At 39.7% G+C, this 16876-nt stretch overlaps 1 protein-coding gene across 3 annotated transcripts in view; it reads right to left on the reverse strand.

Annotated features, from left to right (window-relative positions):
• The window catches only part of zfhx4 (zinc finger homeobox 4), an 81585-nt gene that overhangs the window by 13768 nt on the left and 50941 nt on the right, over positions 1-16876 (reverse strand). For all 3 annotated transcript variants that reach the window (XM_017428407.3, XM_017428409.3, XM_037973076.1), the window contains exon 7: positions 5588-5686. In XM_017428407.3, the coding sequence (XP_017283896.1) occupies positions 5588-5686 (99 nt within the window). The remainder of the gene's footprint in view (positions 1-5587; positions 5687-16876) is intronic.

Below are 16876 nucleotides of genomic sequence, written 5' to 3' on the forward strand. Positions count from 1 at the left end.
GAGCGAGGTAATTTTGTCTTCCACTGCTTGTGATGGCCCTTGCAGGGCTTGCACATGTGTGTATGTGCGTGTTTATATGTATACATATATCTATCTATCTATATATATATAGTTAGATAGATAGATAGATAGATAGATATATGTATGTGTGTGTGTGTGCATATGTATGTGTGTGTGTAGAGGAGGGGTGCATGCCTCATGTCAGGACTCTGACACTTCATTGGTCAGATTGGCCCAGGGTAGAAGCACTCGTCACATCACCTGACCTTACCAAAGCCTGCATCCCACCTCCCATATTTATTATAACCATTTCTAATTTCAACTTTCAATTTTTGCCTCCGTCTTCCAGTCAATTTGCAACTAAATTACATCCCTGAGAAAGGAGATGAGGCGATTGTCGGACAAGAGCCTGCACACACATTTACAATGCAGCAGGGGAAAAGGGCCCACACATCATCATTGATTACTGTCATGCTGAATGTAAATGTATGTTTGTGTAATGTGTGTTGTTGCTGTGCATGTGCAGCATGAAGATCTGTCCTTCTGGTTTATATGTGTCTTTGACCTAGTGCTTTCATCAACATTTATAAAACGCAAATGAAGAAAAACAGTTGGTCAGCCCTGAATGTTGTGAGAGCAGTTCTCTCTCTGATCTCCAGTGAGCTTTGAATGGCATGTCCTGACAGTCAATAAACAGCTGTTTTGAAGCATGGGATTACATTTAAATTGTAGAAAATGTCCCAAGGATACCAACACCTGTAAAACAAACAAATGTAATGGAACACGCAAGCCAATAATGACAGACTGGTAATTACTGAATAAATAAATAATTATATGTATGTTTGAATGTATATATATGCCTTTTTAACCACTTTGACATTTTTGCCCTCCCCTGTGCATAAAAGAGTGAAAAAACCTCAAGAATCAATGTGGGAAAATGTGATAGACAACAATGAAGGGACTGAATTTTTCTTTGTCTCTAAGTCTGCAAACCACATTTAACAACTGTTCTTTCCCCCGCCTCCTCTTCCCGCTCCCTCCTCTTCCCCACCTTCCATTCATTCCTTCACCAAATGGAGGGACAGAAAGAAACAAAAAAAAAAGAAACATGAAACTGCCCCCCTTCCACTCCTCAGAATCTCCCTTGAAACTCCACCAATGACAAATGTCTGCACAGAGCAGGACCTTGCTTGATTAGATAAATCAAAAGGTGATTTATGACACTCAAGCCCTTTTGCATTGCAGGGGGAGAAAGGGGAGCACACATCACCCATCTTTATTTGCAACTGTCAATGCTATTTAAGGAGCTGCATACACACGCTTGTACTTATGTAAAAGGGACAATCAAATGGAGACAAGTACAGACCAACAGACCAATAGGCAGAAAAAATGGGAAAGAAAAGAGTAAAGAACAAAAAAAATATATATTAAGAAAGAGTGATAAATCTTTATTTTGCTCTTATATTGATCTCAGAAAAGCTTGGAGAACCATCACAGCAGTGTTTCAGAATTTGATCCAATCAAATTAATATTTTACACGAGAAAGTAGATTATTGAATTTTCACATCTTTCTAACTATGTATTTACATAAAAACCATCATTAACATCGAGGAAGTTTCTTCTTGGAGAAAGATTTCTGAACTATTGTTTTGTTTTTCTTTGCTGTTTACACACACACACACATATATGCATATATATATATATATATATATATATATATATATATATATCTTTTCATGTCATGAAAACAAAAAAAACCAACAACCCACAAACATAGAGCAAAGGGGGCTGGGTGGCTTGGATTTAGTATTCAATTTAGCTTTTCTGATCCCTGGCAGACTGGCTAGCGTTACAGAGCAGTAAATCTAGGAGGGAGAGCTGGCCAAAGTGGGCCAGTGAGGGCCGACCAGCATGATTTACTGGCCTACTGCTCTGGGGTTACGCATTAGGCTGACCTCCGGTCACCTGATAACATTACAGCAACACACTCTGAACCTCAAACTCCCACTGAAGCACTCAGCAGGCCCAGATCTAGCCGGAGGGAAGTACACAAAGAGATAGACTTGGAAGAAACAAAATGGAGAGAGGCACAGACATGGTCAAACAGAGAGAGGGGGAAATGGAAAAGAAAGGCAATTAAACAGCAGCTGTCTTCTATAGTTTGTGCTTTTTAATGACTTGCCTTTCTCTTGCTTCCATCTCCACCTAGTGCTCTAATGAGAGATAAATATGAGCATGGCCTTGTCACATTTGACAAATTGTCTGAGACATTCAACAAGCTGTCATTACAAAGAAAACACACATGCACAAAGGAACTGCTGCAGGCTTGTAATTAAACATGCTAATATCTTTAATATATTTTAATCTCATCTTAGAGAGACGGAAAAAAAACTCACATCACTGCTCTCAAGTTTAGCAAATTTTCAAGATTCATGCATATACAAAATACTAAAAATATTCTAAACATGACCAAGCTAATATAGAATATTTAGCATAGAATTTTGTTTGCACATGATTGCATTTGGTTTGCACCCTATCTCAACAGCACAAAATTGTACACAACATAATAGATAACATTTGACTGCAAGAATAATGAGTAATTTCCTTTTTTAATTTAAAGCAGGTAGAGATGTCTAATTTCCTTACCCTGTCTGACAGGCTCATTTCTATGCTGGGGCCTTTGTTTAGTTGGTTATTTATAAGAAGTGAGCCCCTGAGCTATGGTGGCGAAATGTGCCATCTACACACACACACACAGCACAAAGCTATCTGGAAGTAATCCAAATCAAAAACATTTGCATGAAAAATGTGACATTATAATTAATCTAAAGTGACATTGGATTAAAAAAAGACAATGTAAATGAAGCAAAAGAAAACAGATTCCTCTATTTTCTAGCCCCTCCCCCTTACTTCTTTTCAGTCTTTTTTATTTTCCTGTCTATTTCTTTCCCTCCATGTCTGTCTTCCTCTCTTTGTTTAAACAGTTTTGGTCTTGGAGATGAAGTGCACAAACACACTGCTCACTTGGCCACACTGTAATCCCTTTTCTGAAGATCCCCATATGGACACACACACAAACTTACACACACAGACAGATTCAAATATTATAAGCCGTCTTGAGATTTAGGTTTAGGGGAAAGGTGCCTACTTAAAAAAAAACAAGGCTTCCGAACAACAACACAATGACACAACAGGATGTCCTTTGCATTTTCTGGAATTTGACTTTCTGAAGCCACTTTTAATCCAAATGCAAAATAAAACAAGAGCTCTAACATTTCCATTGCGTTCCAGACAAGCTACAACCTGATTCCAAGACAATTCTACGCTGGCGCATTAAGGCCATACAAAAGAAAAAAATAGAATAGAAGTCTCCCCCCTCCTCCAGGTTTGAGATTAAAGTGTAAATATTACTGACAAAAAAGAAAGTTGCAATGTTCAGAGGTAAAAAAAAAGAAAAAAGTCATCTTTCAAGACTTGAGCCAGGCAATGTGAGCCCTGCTGTGCTCCAGATTTCAACTGCATTTGTTCCATTTCTTATTATTATATTATCTTAGGGTTATGGGCGCACTTCTGCTGTGTTAAGTACAAAATAACATGCAGTGTTTTAGCTGAACGTGTCCAAAGTGCAGTTTATTTCTCCTGCTGCAGTAGAACTCACAGAACTTGTTTCAGTCCTTCACAATAAGAGTCTCAAATACAGTAAGTACACTGAGTGCTGACTTCTAAATTTTTGGCGGTCTAGGTTGCAGTATTTGTTATGCTGAAGAATAATAATGTAAACTATTTGAATAAATTTCAGACATTTAAAGATGGGTTTTTGATGTTAACACTCAGTTTATGTGTTTGAAATTCTTATTGTGAAGGGTTAAAAAAAGATCTCAGACTGCTTCATCTAGTATTTTGCATGTTGTTTTGTAGTTAACCCAGTAAAAGTACACCCATAATAGTCAGATACAATAATAAAAACCTAATTACAATGAAACAAATGCAGTCATGTTCAAGAGTACAGTGAGTTTAGATCCTCTGGCTTAGTTATGAAAGACCACCGTTTTTATTTGTTTGTTTGTTTGTTTTTTAATTTGCAACTTTTTCTGTCAATAATATTTACGCTTGAATTTTAGTTTTTAATCTCAAAAGTTAAAAAAAGAAAAATTGCTTTTTTTTCTTCTTGCATGGCCTTAATACTTAATTGTACAATTCCTAGATGCAGTTACTCAAAAAAATAAAACTGTCACACAGTTCAGTTGCTAAACATGCTTCGCTGCACTCATACAGCACACACAAACATGTGAACAAGGTACAAAAGCACGAGGTAAAATAGGAGGGACCTGGACATTCTGTCGCCGCTGCCGTTTTGCATGTGTTCAGTGATGCTAAATGACACTGGTGGTAAAATGCAGCGGTGAATGCATGAACGGTGGTTCCCCACCAGTCGGTCAGATGGGGCTGTCAGAAAGACAGAGCTGAAAGATAGATGACTAGCTAAACTAATAGGCCCCAGCCTCACTCAGCTCTCCTTCTGCCTCATTGAGCCTCACATTATGAAGCTAGGTATGGCATACTAGGAAGAGAAGGTGAGAAGGGAGCTTCAGATGGATAGAGATTAAGAATAGGATGGTGTGTGTGTGTGTGTGTGTGTGTCGGGTGGGGGTTAAAAAAGAAAGAAAGAGAGAGACATTAGTAAAGGGAGAAAAAATGAGAACCCCATGCAAAAAGGGAAGAAAAAGAAGGTGTAAAAAAACCCCATACAATATTCATTCCCAGTCATGGATTTCCATCTCATACATAAGAAGACCAGATGAATTCTTATTTGGGCAAATCAAATATAACAAAGCCATGGCTATCCTGACCACAGCCCCACAGCAGAGGCATTATGTGCTCCATACCTCTCCTAAACATAACAAACACCATCTTTTTATAGATCGTTGCCCCTTCTGTGTACAATGTTTCCATTTGTAGAAATGAATAAAAAGTTTCCTTTTTTTTCTATCTAGTGCTATTTTTCTATTAGAGATAATGCATGTGATAGGGTCACATATTGGACAACAATTAAGTTATGGATTGAAATAGGAAAAAAAATAAGAGAAAATGAAAAAATACAGAAGGGTTGTTGAGAAAAAGAAAAAAAACTAATTTGAGGGTTGCAGTGATGCAGCGCAATATTAGAAAAACATATACACAACCCCCCATCTAATCCTGCGCTTATGAAAAATTAATATGTCATCGGAGAGGGCACAAGAACGAGAAAAGATTAATGCAAGGCGCTTATAAATTACGAGCACGCAAACTGATTTGATTAAAAAATAATCTAGGGCCTGGACATTGCCTGGTAATATCCACAACACTCAACTTTTCCCTCTCTCTTCTGCTCCCCTCTCTCCTCGTTGTTGCTTTCTTTTTCTCTATCTGTCGGATGGAAACGATTAAAGCGGGTCATGACAGCTAGCAAGCAGCATTCACATGTTACACACACGTTAGAGTCTTATCTTAGGGAGAGCCACAGATGAACGATAACTTGTGAAACAGGAGAGGCTTATATGGCCAATGTGGTTTGTTTGGTGTGTTTACAGCGTGCGTGTGGACTTACGCTCAGTCCTCTTGCTGTCAGTCAGGTCTCGGTCAGTCAGGTTGAGTGCAGCCCTGGAGGAAGATCGTGGAGGTCTTTCACCATCTTCAGCAGTTTCTTCTAAAAAAAAAGAACACAAACACACACACACACAAAGTTTAATACCCATGAAGCTCTTAAAATACGGTATTTGATGGCTGCCAAACATGCACTGAAAAATAATTTTTTTATTGCGAGATGATCACATAAGAATATTTTCACCAAGATTGTTGTTATAATAAAGTCATTTTGGAAAAAAAAAATCACCTCTTGTTCATGTGCAGTTAATCCACAAAAGAAAAAAACCTAAAAAAACATTTTTTTCAACATTAGGGTCAAGTTAACTCGACTAAAGATTATATTGTAGTATCAAACGATAGTAAATACAAGCCCCATTTAATTTAGTTTTAGCATGCTTCTTCTAGTAAATAAAATATAATATACTCATGACCTAAAAGCAGCGACATTGTGTGACAATATGTCATATAAGGAAACTATTTCAGTATTGCAATGCCCCTCTTTAGAAGCCAAGTCACAAAAAGTAAAATATTTAGATATGACACAAAAATCTTTTTTTTTCTCTATCTAATATACATTATAGCATATCCTACATTAAATGTTTACATTGTAAAAACAATTTCAAATAAATTCTTTTGTTGTTTCAGGTTGGACAAATATAAACAAGCAGCCAAAACACCTAAAATATACATTCATCTATAAAGGGAAATAATTGCACACACTTAAAGCAAAAAGAAAAAAAAAGTCTAACTATTGTGTAGGCTGTGCTCATTACTCTACAATACATAGGTAGTAGTATACTACGTGTTGTTGTGTATAACTCAGTTAAAAGAATATATGCACACACACAAATCAACACACACGTGAGGTTCTGTACTATTAGCAGATTAGCCTGCCCATCTCTGAGAGTTCAGCCCCTTGTTTGATAATTCTGTGTATCTGCAGTGTTCTGCCAGTGGATTAAAGTGTGCATATGTGTGTGTGTGTGCGCGCATGTGTGTGTATGTGTCGCCAGCACAAGCTAACACTAATCCTAGCCGAGCCCCAGCGCTCCCTTTCATCCAGCCATCATTTGTCTCCGGCTGGGCTGATGTCACTTTGTAATGAATTTTGAGCAGTCTGAGAGAGGCCAGATAACCAGGCATGCACACACACACACACACACACACACACACACACACACAAACCAACGTACACACATATAGTGCCCTCCTCCATCTCAGGGGTAGAACACACCAATCCAAAATCAAAGTGAAACACTTGCAAACAGGCATCAAATCACATGCACAGTATCATATTCACACACACACACACACACACACAGAAAAATATTAAAAATTCCATGTCTTTTAAATGGGGCAAGGTGCGTGTGTGTGTTGGGGTCTCCCTCACACAAACCCCTCCCTATGAGGGGAAAATGAAACTACTGTGTTTGCGTGCATGTGTGTTTTTAAAAGAGCTGTGCTCATCAATCCTGCACTGCCTTAATAACCATATTTTACAAAACACATACACACACAGCGCTAATGTAGAGTCACATTTACAAAAATCAGGCAGAGGGTACACTGAGGTCAGCTCGCATTTGCATACAATCACTTTGGCCATTGTATGATGAGCAAAAGGGGACTCCAGACCCCCCCATCCTCCTCCCCTAAGAAACATGATATGATTAACCCTTTCATATATCTGGTGGTGCAAACACATACACACAAACACACACATTCACAGACTAAGAGCTGGCGCCATTGCTTTAAGCAGCAACACATTAAGTGGACATTATATACAGCATGAAATTTTCATGCCAGATGTTGGTACTGTATGTGATTGTTGAGAGAAATTGCTGCCGTGTTTGTGTGTGTTTGCATTCAGAGACGTTGTTATATTTTTGCACTGGCGTATGAGTGTGCTGTGCACATTTTGCACATGCGTAGATGCAGTCCATATGTGTGTGCATGTGTGTGTGTGCTTGGGCGTGAAAGAAAAATAGACTGCACTCTGCTCCTGATGTTTTATTAATACATCGGTGACAACGGAGATGAAATATCTCCTGTCAGCTGGGAGAGGCCCGGCTGCAGAAATTGCAATTTTCACTGCGGGTGCTGCAGCGTCCATCTTGTATTTTAATTCACCTCACCTTCATATACAAAGAAAGAAGGGGGATGTTGTGCTTGTGTGTATGTGTGTGTGTGTGTGATGTGTAAATAGGTGGGTAAAGACTTTGAAAGTCCTTCATTGCTACTTTATCTTTTTTCCCCTGAAATTGACTTTTTCTAGCAGCCAAAAAAAAAAAAAAGCAAACGAGATGAACTGAACACCTTTTTTTGCAGGACAGTAATAAAAAGCAAGAGCCATTTAAAAAAACAAACAAACAAAAAAAGGAAAAACAGTGCTTTGAAATAACAGCAAAGCTCTTACAAACATATACTGAACATGAAATATGAAGATAAGAAAGAAAGGTTTCATTTCAAATTTTCACTTAACATATTGTTAGTGCTTAACTTAACAGATTTAAATGATTAAAAAAATGTAAATATGAGTAAACTGTTAGTATTTAGTATCTTCCTGACATTAAACAAATAATTTAAGACTCCATAAACTGCATTTGATATGAAAGTTTAAATTAAATTAACAACATAATTCTAGCGAAAAGACTGAAAATTAAAGTTGTATGTTTAAATGATAGCAAGGAAGAAGAAAAATATTACAAAGCAAAAGAAAAGGTGTCAAAACTCCGGTCAGTATGAGATCATAACAATATTAAAACACATTTTAAACCAACCTCTAGGGGGCAGAATACCTGTAGATAGAAAGACATGAGCAGAATTATGACAATGAACTGAAAGAGGGATGGAGGGGAAGGAATGAGGGTGAGTAGTGGGTGAGGAAAAAGAAAAAGAAAGAAAAGTACAGCTACTCATCTGGGCCTCATCAGTGTTTTTTTTTTCCACTCCTTTCTCCTTCTTGTCAGTTCTATCTGTAGTGTGTGTGTGTGTGTGCATACAGAGAATGTGTTTCCACACTGAGGACATTCCCAGACAAACTCTCTCCATACATCAGCTCAGTGTCTGCCCTCTGACTGACCCTGATGCGAGTGCACGGTTTCCCTGTTCGTGTGCACATCTCACTTTGTTTGTGTGGATGTGTGTCATTGATCAAGTCAGAGAGACAGTGACTGTGTGTGTGTTTGACTGTGAGATGGCATGTGCACGTCTCGGTGTGAATGTGTGTGATTTACAGAAAGAGAGAGACTCTTAACTATCAACTTAATCACTACCAGAGGACAGAAGAAAACTTTCACAGTCTCCTTCCTCTACCTCTGTGCACAAACACACACACACACACACACACACATCCAGAGAGAGTGGTCTGGACTGTGCATGGTGTGTGATTTTGGCAGCCTGGTGGGACTCCCTTTGATGTGGGTCAGTCGGAACATTAAAGCCGGCCGGTGGGCTCGAGCTAACCACAGTCCCTGGGCTCGATTACATTGCAGCCTATATTTAACTGTTAAAGAGGAAGAATAATTAACTGACTCTTGATCATAATAGCAGGCAAACCTATTTTGTTTTTCAGATTTAACAATTAATTGGAAGTCAGTGTTCCAAATTAGGACCTTTGGTAAATGTCTCTTTTTCTTGGGAAATATAAAAACTTCTGAAACTTCCACACTGACAATGAAGAACGTCATATTCTGAACAGTTTCCTTCAATTTTTTTGAATAAATAATTAAAACAAAAACAAGAAGACACAGCTCATCTTCCTCGGGTTAAACGTGGGACAAGACGTAAATATATAAAAAGAGATGTTTGGAAAGGGAAAAATGAAGCAAAAGACATATGGGAGAGGGAGGCAATGAAGAATGTATTGAAAGTGTCAGCACTCCATGTGTGTGTGTGTGTGTGTGTGTGTGTGTGTGTGTGTGTTGCTGTCCATGTGTGCCCCCGAGCTATATAATGACCTGCTCTGAGACCACTCACTCCCCCTCCCGTCTTCCCCTAAGGGCCCATAACCGCCATGCCGGGTCATTATGAGCCCGGTGGAGGACTCAGTCATACAGCACACAACTGCAAAGCGATGCCACGCCAGGAAACTGGACGCAGAGGCTCCAAAATGGCTGAATTCATTAGCAGGGCTGAGCCTCCTCTAATTTGCTTCCTTGGGGCTAGGATGGTGCTCATTAAAGGGGCGAAGACAGAAAAAAATATATTCGTCCTCAACATTTTGTTTATCTTAAATCAGAGACGCTATGAAAGTGGAGCAACAAATGAAGCTGTAATTGCTCACTAAGAAAATATCACAGGAACTATAAGAGAAAAAACATAATAAATAGACTGAGAAACTATTCTTTGTGGCTCAGACTACAATATTGGAAATGTTTTATCTGACTATAAATATTAATAAAGACTAGACGCTCTGTGTCTAATGTATCTGTGGTAGTAATGCAGCCTTAATGTTTTGCACAGCACCCTTGACTGCCATGTCTCCTCAAGTTAAGCACGATGTTGATGCTGATTCCTTCGTACAACTCTGGTCATGTCCCCTGTGAGACTATTTGTGCATGTGTGTGTGTGAGAAGGGGAAGCAGGGGCCCTGTGATGTCACATTCCTGCGCCGCGCGCGTGGCTCTAGTTTGGCCTCCAGGTTTTAAGGGGAAAGCTTTGAAACATTACACCATCCCACACAGTCACAGCCATGCACAAACACACACACACAACGTCAAGGGCCAGTGGTAATACTGCCACAATAATAACCTTACAGACTTACTGATCTCCCTCCCTCTTGTTCTCTCACCCTCAAGTCTTTATTTACCCTATTCTCCCTCTTTATCCCCCCTTCTTTTCCCTCGTTCCCTGTACCTTTCCCCCGAATTTCAGCGCATTTAACAAGCATTTAGATCTTAACCAGATGTTGTTAATGTAGCATGTCTAAAATACTAAACATCAACCCAACGGAGAGGGTCTACAGCTCCTGCACAAGGCCTGGGAAAAACTCCCTCACACACGCTTGCACACGCGTGCACTCACACACACCTACACATGAAACCCTCTATGTGTTAACAGACATTTACTCCCACGCGGCTTTCACCGTATTTCATGCACAAAAGTCCACAGCTCACATGCTAACGTGTAAACACGCCAGCGCAAGCAAACACATGTGTTTCCATCCACACACTGAAAATCCACCCACAAACTCAGCCATTTATTGCTTAAAACACATGAGAACTTATTACACCGGCAAAAAAAAAAAAATATCTTATTGTTTCATGGCGACTCTGAAAGCTAGACAATAGGATAGTCACATTTAATTCACTCCTGGTGTGAATGTCAATAAGTTGAACTGACAGAATAAGCTGAAAAAATGAATTTTGTGTAAAAAAAAATGCTTGTATCAGCAGCTCCAAATTTGCTTTGTTGTTGTCAATTACAACTTCCTGGGATACTTGATTGTATTTTCTTTTGCTCAAATTGCCTGCTCTGCTGTCTTGCAGGCGACTAACAAAACACTTATTACTCTTAAGGAAAAAAAAAAAAATCAAATGAATAAACATGGCCAAGATTAAAGGCCTGCATGTCTTGCTTGCTGCGCAGACAGAAACTGTCGTTTTGTGTTGGGGGGAGTGGGGTAATTTTTGGTGCTGAGGGCATTGGGGTGTGTGTGTGTGTGTGTGTCTGGTGGCATGCTGATGTTAATGATTCCTTAATGAAAAATACAAAAGGTTTTTTAAAAGGACAAAAATTTGGCTTCAAACAGTTTAAACATGAAAAAAATGTGGCAACACCTGGCTTTATACAATAAGCTAACACAACTAATGTAAATTTCACACATATGTGAAAACACACATACACACACACACCTGCATCTTACACAAGAGGCATATTGCATTTCGACTGCTTGAATCACCTCAGGCTGGGTAGGTGAATTGAGGAGGCGGCATGGCAAGCTTACTGAGGGATTTAAGAATAATTTTAAAAGAAGATTCCTCTCCTCTGTTTCATCTCCTCTCATCTCTTTTTCTTTTCTTGGTTCTTATTTTTTCTGGTCTTTCATGATTCCTTCGTCCAATATTTATCCAGCCCCTGATTATAAACATCTGGCCAATGTGGCAGGCTGCACAACAGCAGTTGAAAAAAAAAACACGGCACGCACACACGCCTGCGTTCGCAGTCACACACAAAGTAGAAATATCACACAAACCCGGCAACATGACCCTGTCAGGTCCAGACCGGGAGATGGAGGGAGGGAAAAACAGAAGGAAGGGGAGTCGGACCAGACAGCGACAGAGAGGGAACTAGGAGCTGAGGGTTAATGGCCTTCCCATCTCTGTGATAAGAATTCATTCTGTTCTATTACCAGCACTTATCTACAGAGGCTCCTGTCTTTCTCCTCTCTCTCAAACACACACACACACGTGCACACGCGCACAACAAGGGTCCGAGATCAATAGATGAACCTAATGAAGAAAGCAGCTGTTTCTCGGCATACCTGCTCAACTCTATCTGCCCAACAAGATCTCCCTGCTATCCCCTGCTATCTTTCTACCTATCTTTCCATCTGTCTATCTATTTTTCTATCTTTTTCACACAGTTATCCATCCATCCATATGCTATCCCATCTGTTTCTCAGTGTCTCCATTTATCCTTCTATCTCTCCATCAATCATGACACCGGTAAACAAAGATACAAGTAGGATAGATATAGTTTCAAATTGACCAGACTGGTCCTTGTCATGCATTTAAGGTTTATTTATTTTCTGGGAACTAATATGAGCCTGAAAACAGGGAATCTAATAAAATGGCTGCCATGGCTTGAGAGAATGGTTGTGTGTGTGCGAGTGAGTGTGTCTACTCTTAAAATAGGCCTGTGACGGGCAGCGGCCAAATGGATAATGCTTAAACAGATCTTTATCCTGTTGGGCTACTGTCCCGTTTTCGGCAGCATAAAACCATCTGCTTTCAGAGCCATCAAAAACAAAGCTGTAATCCGAGTTGGAAAACAAAGAAAAAAAATGAAAGAAGATAGAAAAGACAGATAAAATGCTGCTAGAAAATGTTTGTATAATTATCACAAACGTTATCATTTGATTTACTATAAATGTACATTTAGTTATTTAATAAAATGCTGAAATGTGAATTGTACTCAACGTAAAGAACTACACAAATCCATTCTTTTATTGCAAATTATGCTGAGCCAAACACGATTGTGAGTTAAACAAAAAAAAAAAAAAAAAAAAAACCCAAAAACTTCAGGCTAACACGGATTTAATACATTTTTTGTGCTTTTCTGTTACTTCCCAACAATGTCATATGTGATGGGGTTTTTTTTTTGTTTGTTTTTTTAATAAAAGCATGAGTACAACAAAAATGTGTGCATCATCATGGTTTTAATACATTTTGAGATTAGACTCCTCAACATAAAAATAGATTAATGGATAGGGACAAAAGGAAACATCTTCAAGTCATATTATTCATTAGGTTGCTCAGAATCATCTTCTGAAAAACAAAAACAAAACTCCACACATGGAACTTGTAATACATGGGCACATATGTGTATATTTTTGATGCGCACATACACAAATACACAGACTTAGGGCCCGGAGATGGCACTGACTGCCCTGGAGAGGGTATTTGCAGACAGTTACACATAAGGAGTGTTGGCTTTCCTCTGACTTTCTCAAAAACATGCAAAAAATGTCCATTTCATTACTGGCTAAACAATGTCATATGGGCCCCCACTAGCCCTAATAGAAGCAGACAAAGACAGAGCAGCACACATATGCTTCGAATAAATCAGATTACTAAGGAAGAGTGGGGGAGAGAAGGAGCGAGAGAAAGAGAGAAAGAAAGAGAGACACCGCTAGACACTTAGAGAATTGACAATATTCCCTTTACTTGCTACCTCCTCCTCTCCCGTTCCTCCCCCTTTTTTCCTTCCTTTCACTTTCTTAACTCTCGCAACCCCCCCACCCCCCCCCCCCCNCCCGAGTGGGATCTGTTTTAGATTTGAGCCAGTGCTACAGCCATATCTCTACCTTATCTCTGCTAGCCGTCAAAAAACAGAAAGCTCCATGTTTCCATGCATTAGACTCCCAGCCCCTGACATGCCACTTGAAAATCTCACAACCCCTCAAAAATGGCTGAGGAGGAAAATAAAAGAGCAACGATTTTATTAAATCAAACACAATGCAAGTTGCCGGGCTGCGCTGATATCATTCTTGGATACGCTGTCAAGTCAAAGAAAATGTCAGCTGTGAAAATTATGGAAATTAATTTTGGCATCGTGATAACAAATGAAACCCAAAATCCTCCAAAATGAGGTCACTGTTTGAGATCTACAAAGTGGCATTAGTTTTATTTGAAAAGCCATCAAAATTAAAAAGGGGTTGTGATATTTTTCTCCTGACCAACTCTGAGCATCAAACCCCATCAAGACATCCTGCTGCCTTTTTTTTTTCCTTTTTTTTTATTTGGCGGCAATCATACTACAGCGCTTCTCGGATTATTGTAAAAGGAAGTATTGATCCTCTTGAAGTTGTAACAAAAAGCATAGACAGGGTGTGGAATATGTTAACAATCTGAGGAAAAAGGAAAAATCAATATTCAAATGACTTCTCATATTGATTTATAATTAAGTCTTAATTGCGGCTCGGCTTGGACTTTCAAACTGCCCAGTGACAATGGAAAGAAGATAGGGGAACATTATTGATACACTTTAACAGTGGTGGTCTTCCAAGCATTGATTCTGCCACTTGGCGGTGCCTCTGGCATGTACAAGGAGTCCTAAATGCATGTGCATTTGAGAGAAGACATGCATACTCAGGTCTGAGGAAAGATGCACACACACAGACCTGCATGGACAAACAAATGAACACACCTAAGTAGACTAACACAGCATAATTAACCTTCATCCGGCAAAAGTCAGAGCTGTCGTTTCTGCAGGCTTGACTGCGTATATGTATGTGTGTGCACGTGTGTATCTATTGTAATTACACCATTAGGCATGGAACTGATTGACTTCAGATGGGGTTGTTGGAGGTATTATTTTGGACAAAATAAGTGAGTGTAAATAAATGAGTGTGTGGTTCTGTTTGTGACTGATCCAAGTGTCTGTGTCTGTCTCTTCATGTGCTTCAATTCATGTGGAAATGTGAAATGTCTAAATGTTCAAATCTGTGTGTGTATGTGTTTGTGTCCCTGTGGACCTAATCAGGTATCAGGTACCTTTTGTTTTGGGAGCCCATTGATGGATGAAATCTTTATCTGTGCTATTGATCAGGCGGGTGCAGGTCCTAAACTGTCTGTCGAGCTGCCTGCTTGCTCTGGCTCTAACAAGATTGCCAGGGCCGAGTATATCAGTTAACATTTAATCAATGGCAGCTTAAGACACTGGGGCTAAGGGAAAGAAGCCCACCGCTTCAGCCCCCTGCCCCAAACCATTACTTGGGATTGAAGCGGAGCAATATGTAGGTGCATGAGGGAGCTCCAGATGATTACAAGGGATTGGGTCTGCTTGATCACATGTCTTCAGGGGACAGGAGTGTGTATATATGTGTGTGTCTGTACCAGTGTTTACAGGCACACAAGAACTGGTTTGTCAATACATGCTAATAATATTAAAAAAAGAAAGAAAAACCTAGAGGGGATGGTATGTCTTAAGTTGCCAAGGCTGAGCTGAAGTAAATGGGAAAACTAAATGAACTGAATGATGAATTAAAAAAATGCTGTTCCAATCAAGAGAAAGCTTAAGTTTAAACACTCCTCTGCAGAAAATGCTCTAAAACACACACTGCAGTAGAAAGATGTGACATATCAGGCAATGCATGATTTCTTTTTTCTGCCTTGCTTGCAAAAAGCCCCCTGATGGTAAAATGCAAAAGAGGAGACTCAGCAAAAAAGAAATATGATCAAAAAGGCTTTTTCCCCTTGCTTTTTTATTTTTACCATCAGTTCATCTAGCAGCAAATGAAACCCTATCATATCTAAAAGATAGATCTATCCTTGCCTTATTTTAGTTTTTCTTGCTTTTCTTGCTCCCCCCCACCCCCAATTATATTATTCGTGCTAACGCCAGACATCATTATTACCATCAAATCTCATTTTGTGAGAAATTAAGCATGTTGTTTCAGCATATGCCCAGCATATGTGTCTAAATTTTTGAAGGAACTGAACAGTGTCTGAGTTTGTCAGGGCGTTGCTCAGACGGGGGAAGCCCCTCTTACGTCCTTGTCTTTCGTCCAAAGCCTCGGAGATTCCCACCACCTAAAAATCAATGTGTGTGAGAGCATATGTGCGCCTGTGTGTGTGTCAAGGTTTTGTAAGACAAATCTCTCCAGCGTGCGCCGCTTTAGTGCTATTGAACCAGGCTTCGATCACTCGGCCACTGTGAATAATGCAAGGGAGACTACTGCTCACTTACAGAACAGGATGCTTGCGCGTGTGTGTGTTGTGTGTGAGTGTGTGTGTGTGACAGGACGGTCCTTTTTCCCTCTTGCAAATGCAACAGGGCAGCTCTTCGACGTTCTTCCACTTGGCCCTCTTAATCTCATGTCAGATACAGGAACTCCCACATTGATACAGTGTCTCTGAGTGTGTGTGCGTGCGAGTGTGTGTGCTGGAGGCTTCTACAGTAGACAGGAAGAGCTTAACTCAAGCGGACAGCTCAGGCCTGCACTTTGACACACCCTGACTCATTACATACAGTCGGCACATGGCAGAATATTGCCATTAAAAAAGACAATTAAATATGAAGTCAAGAGAGCATCACTTCCACACACAGACACACACACGTGCGCGCTTGCAAACACAGCGCAGGAAATCTAGGTGAACACACTCGTCTTCATATCCCCGGGTATTTGAAGCAGAGATATTAATAATCACAATGTTATGGAGTAATTAAAATGATTCCAAGTGATGAGTGTGTATATGTGTGTTTCAGTGTGCTTTTTTTGTTAATTAATCTGAATGATTTGATGTGACACAAACCGTACGTAAGCTTTAATGGTGTCCTATACTTGATGTGGCTGGAGGGGACAACAGTTGATGGGACTATAGAAAGAGGCAACACGACACATACACACACACACGCACATAAAACAAATACAGCTGTTCATTGGCCCTGCCAGAGAGAAGCATCTCTTTTTTCGACATAATTATCTATGTCATCACTTATGAGGCAATTAAACAAACATCAGTTCCTATTTCCTCCCTCTCCGTCTCTCCTCTCTTGTAGTTCTGCATCATTCCTCTCTCCTGTCATC

The sequence above is a fragment of the Kryptolebias marmoratus genome, linkage group LG21 (genome assembly GCF_001649575.2).
Source record: "Kryptolebias marmoratus isolate JLee-2015 linkage group LG21, ASM164957v2, whole genome shotgun sequence".
Classification (NCBI taxonomy): Eukaryota; Metazoa; Chordata; class Actinopteri; order Cyprinodontiformes; family Rivulidae; genus Kryptolebias; species Kryptolebias marmoratus.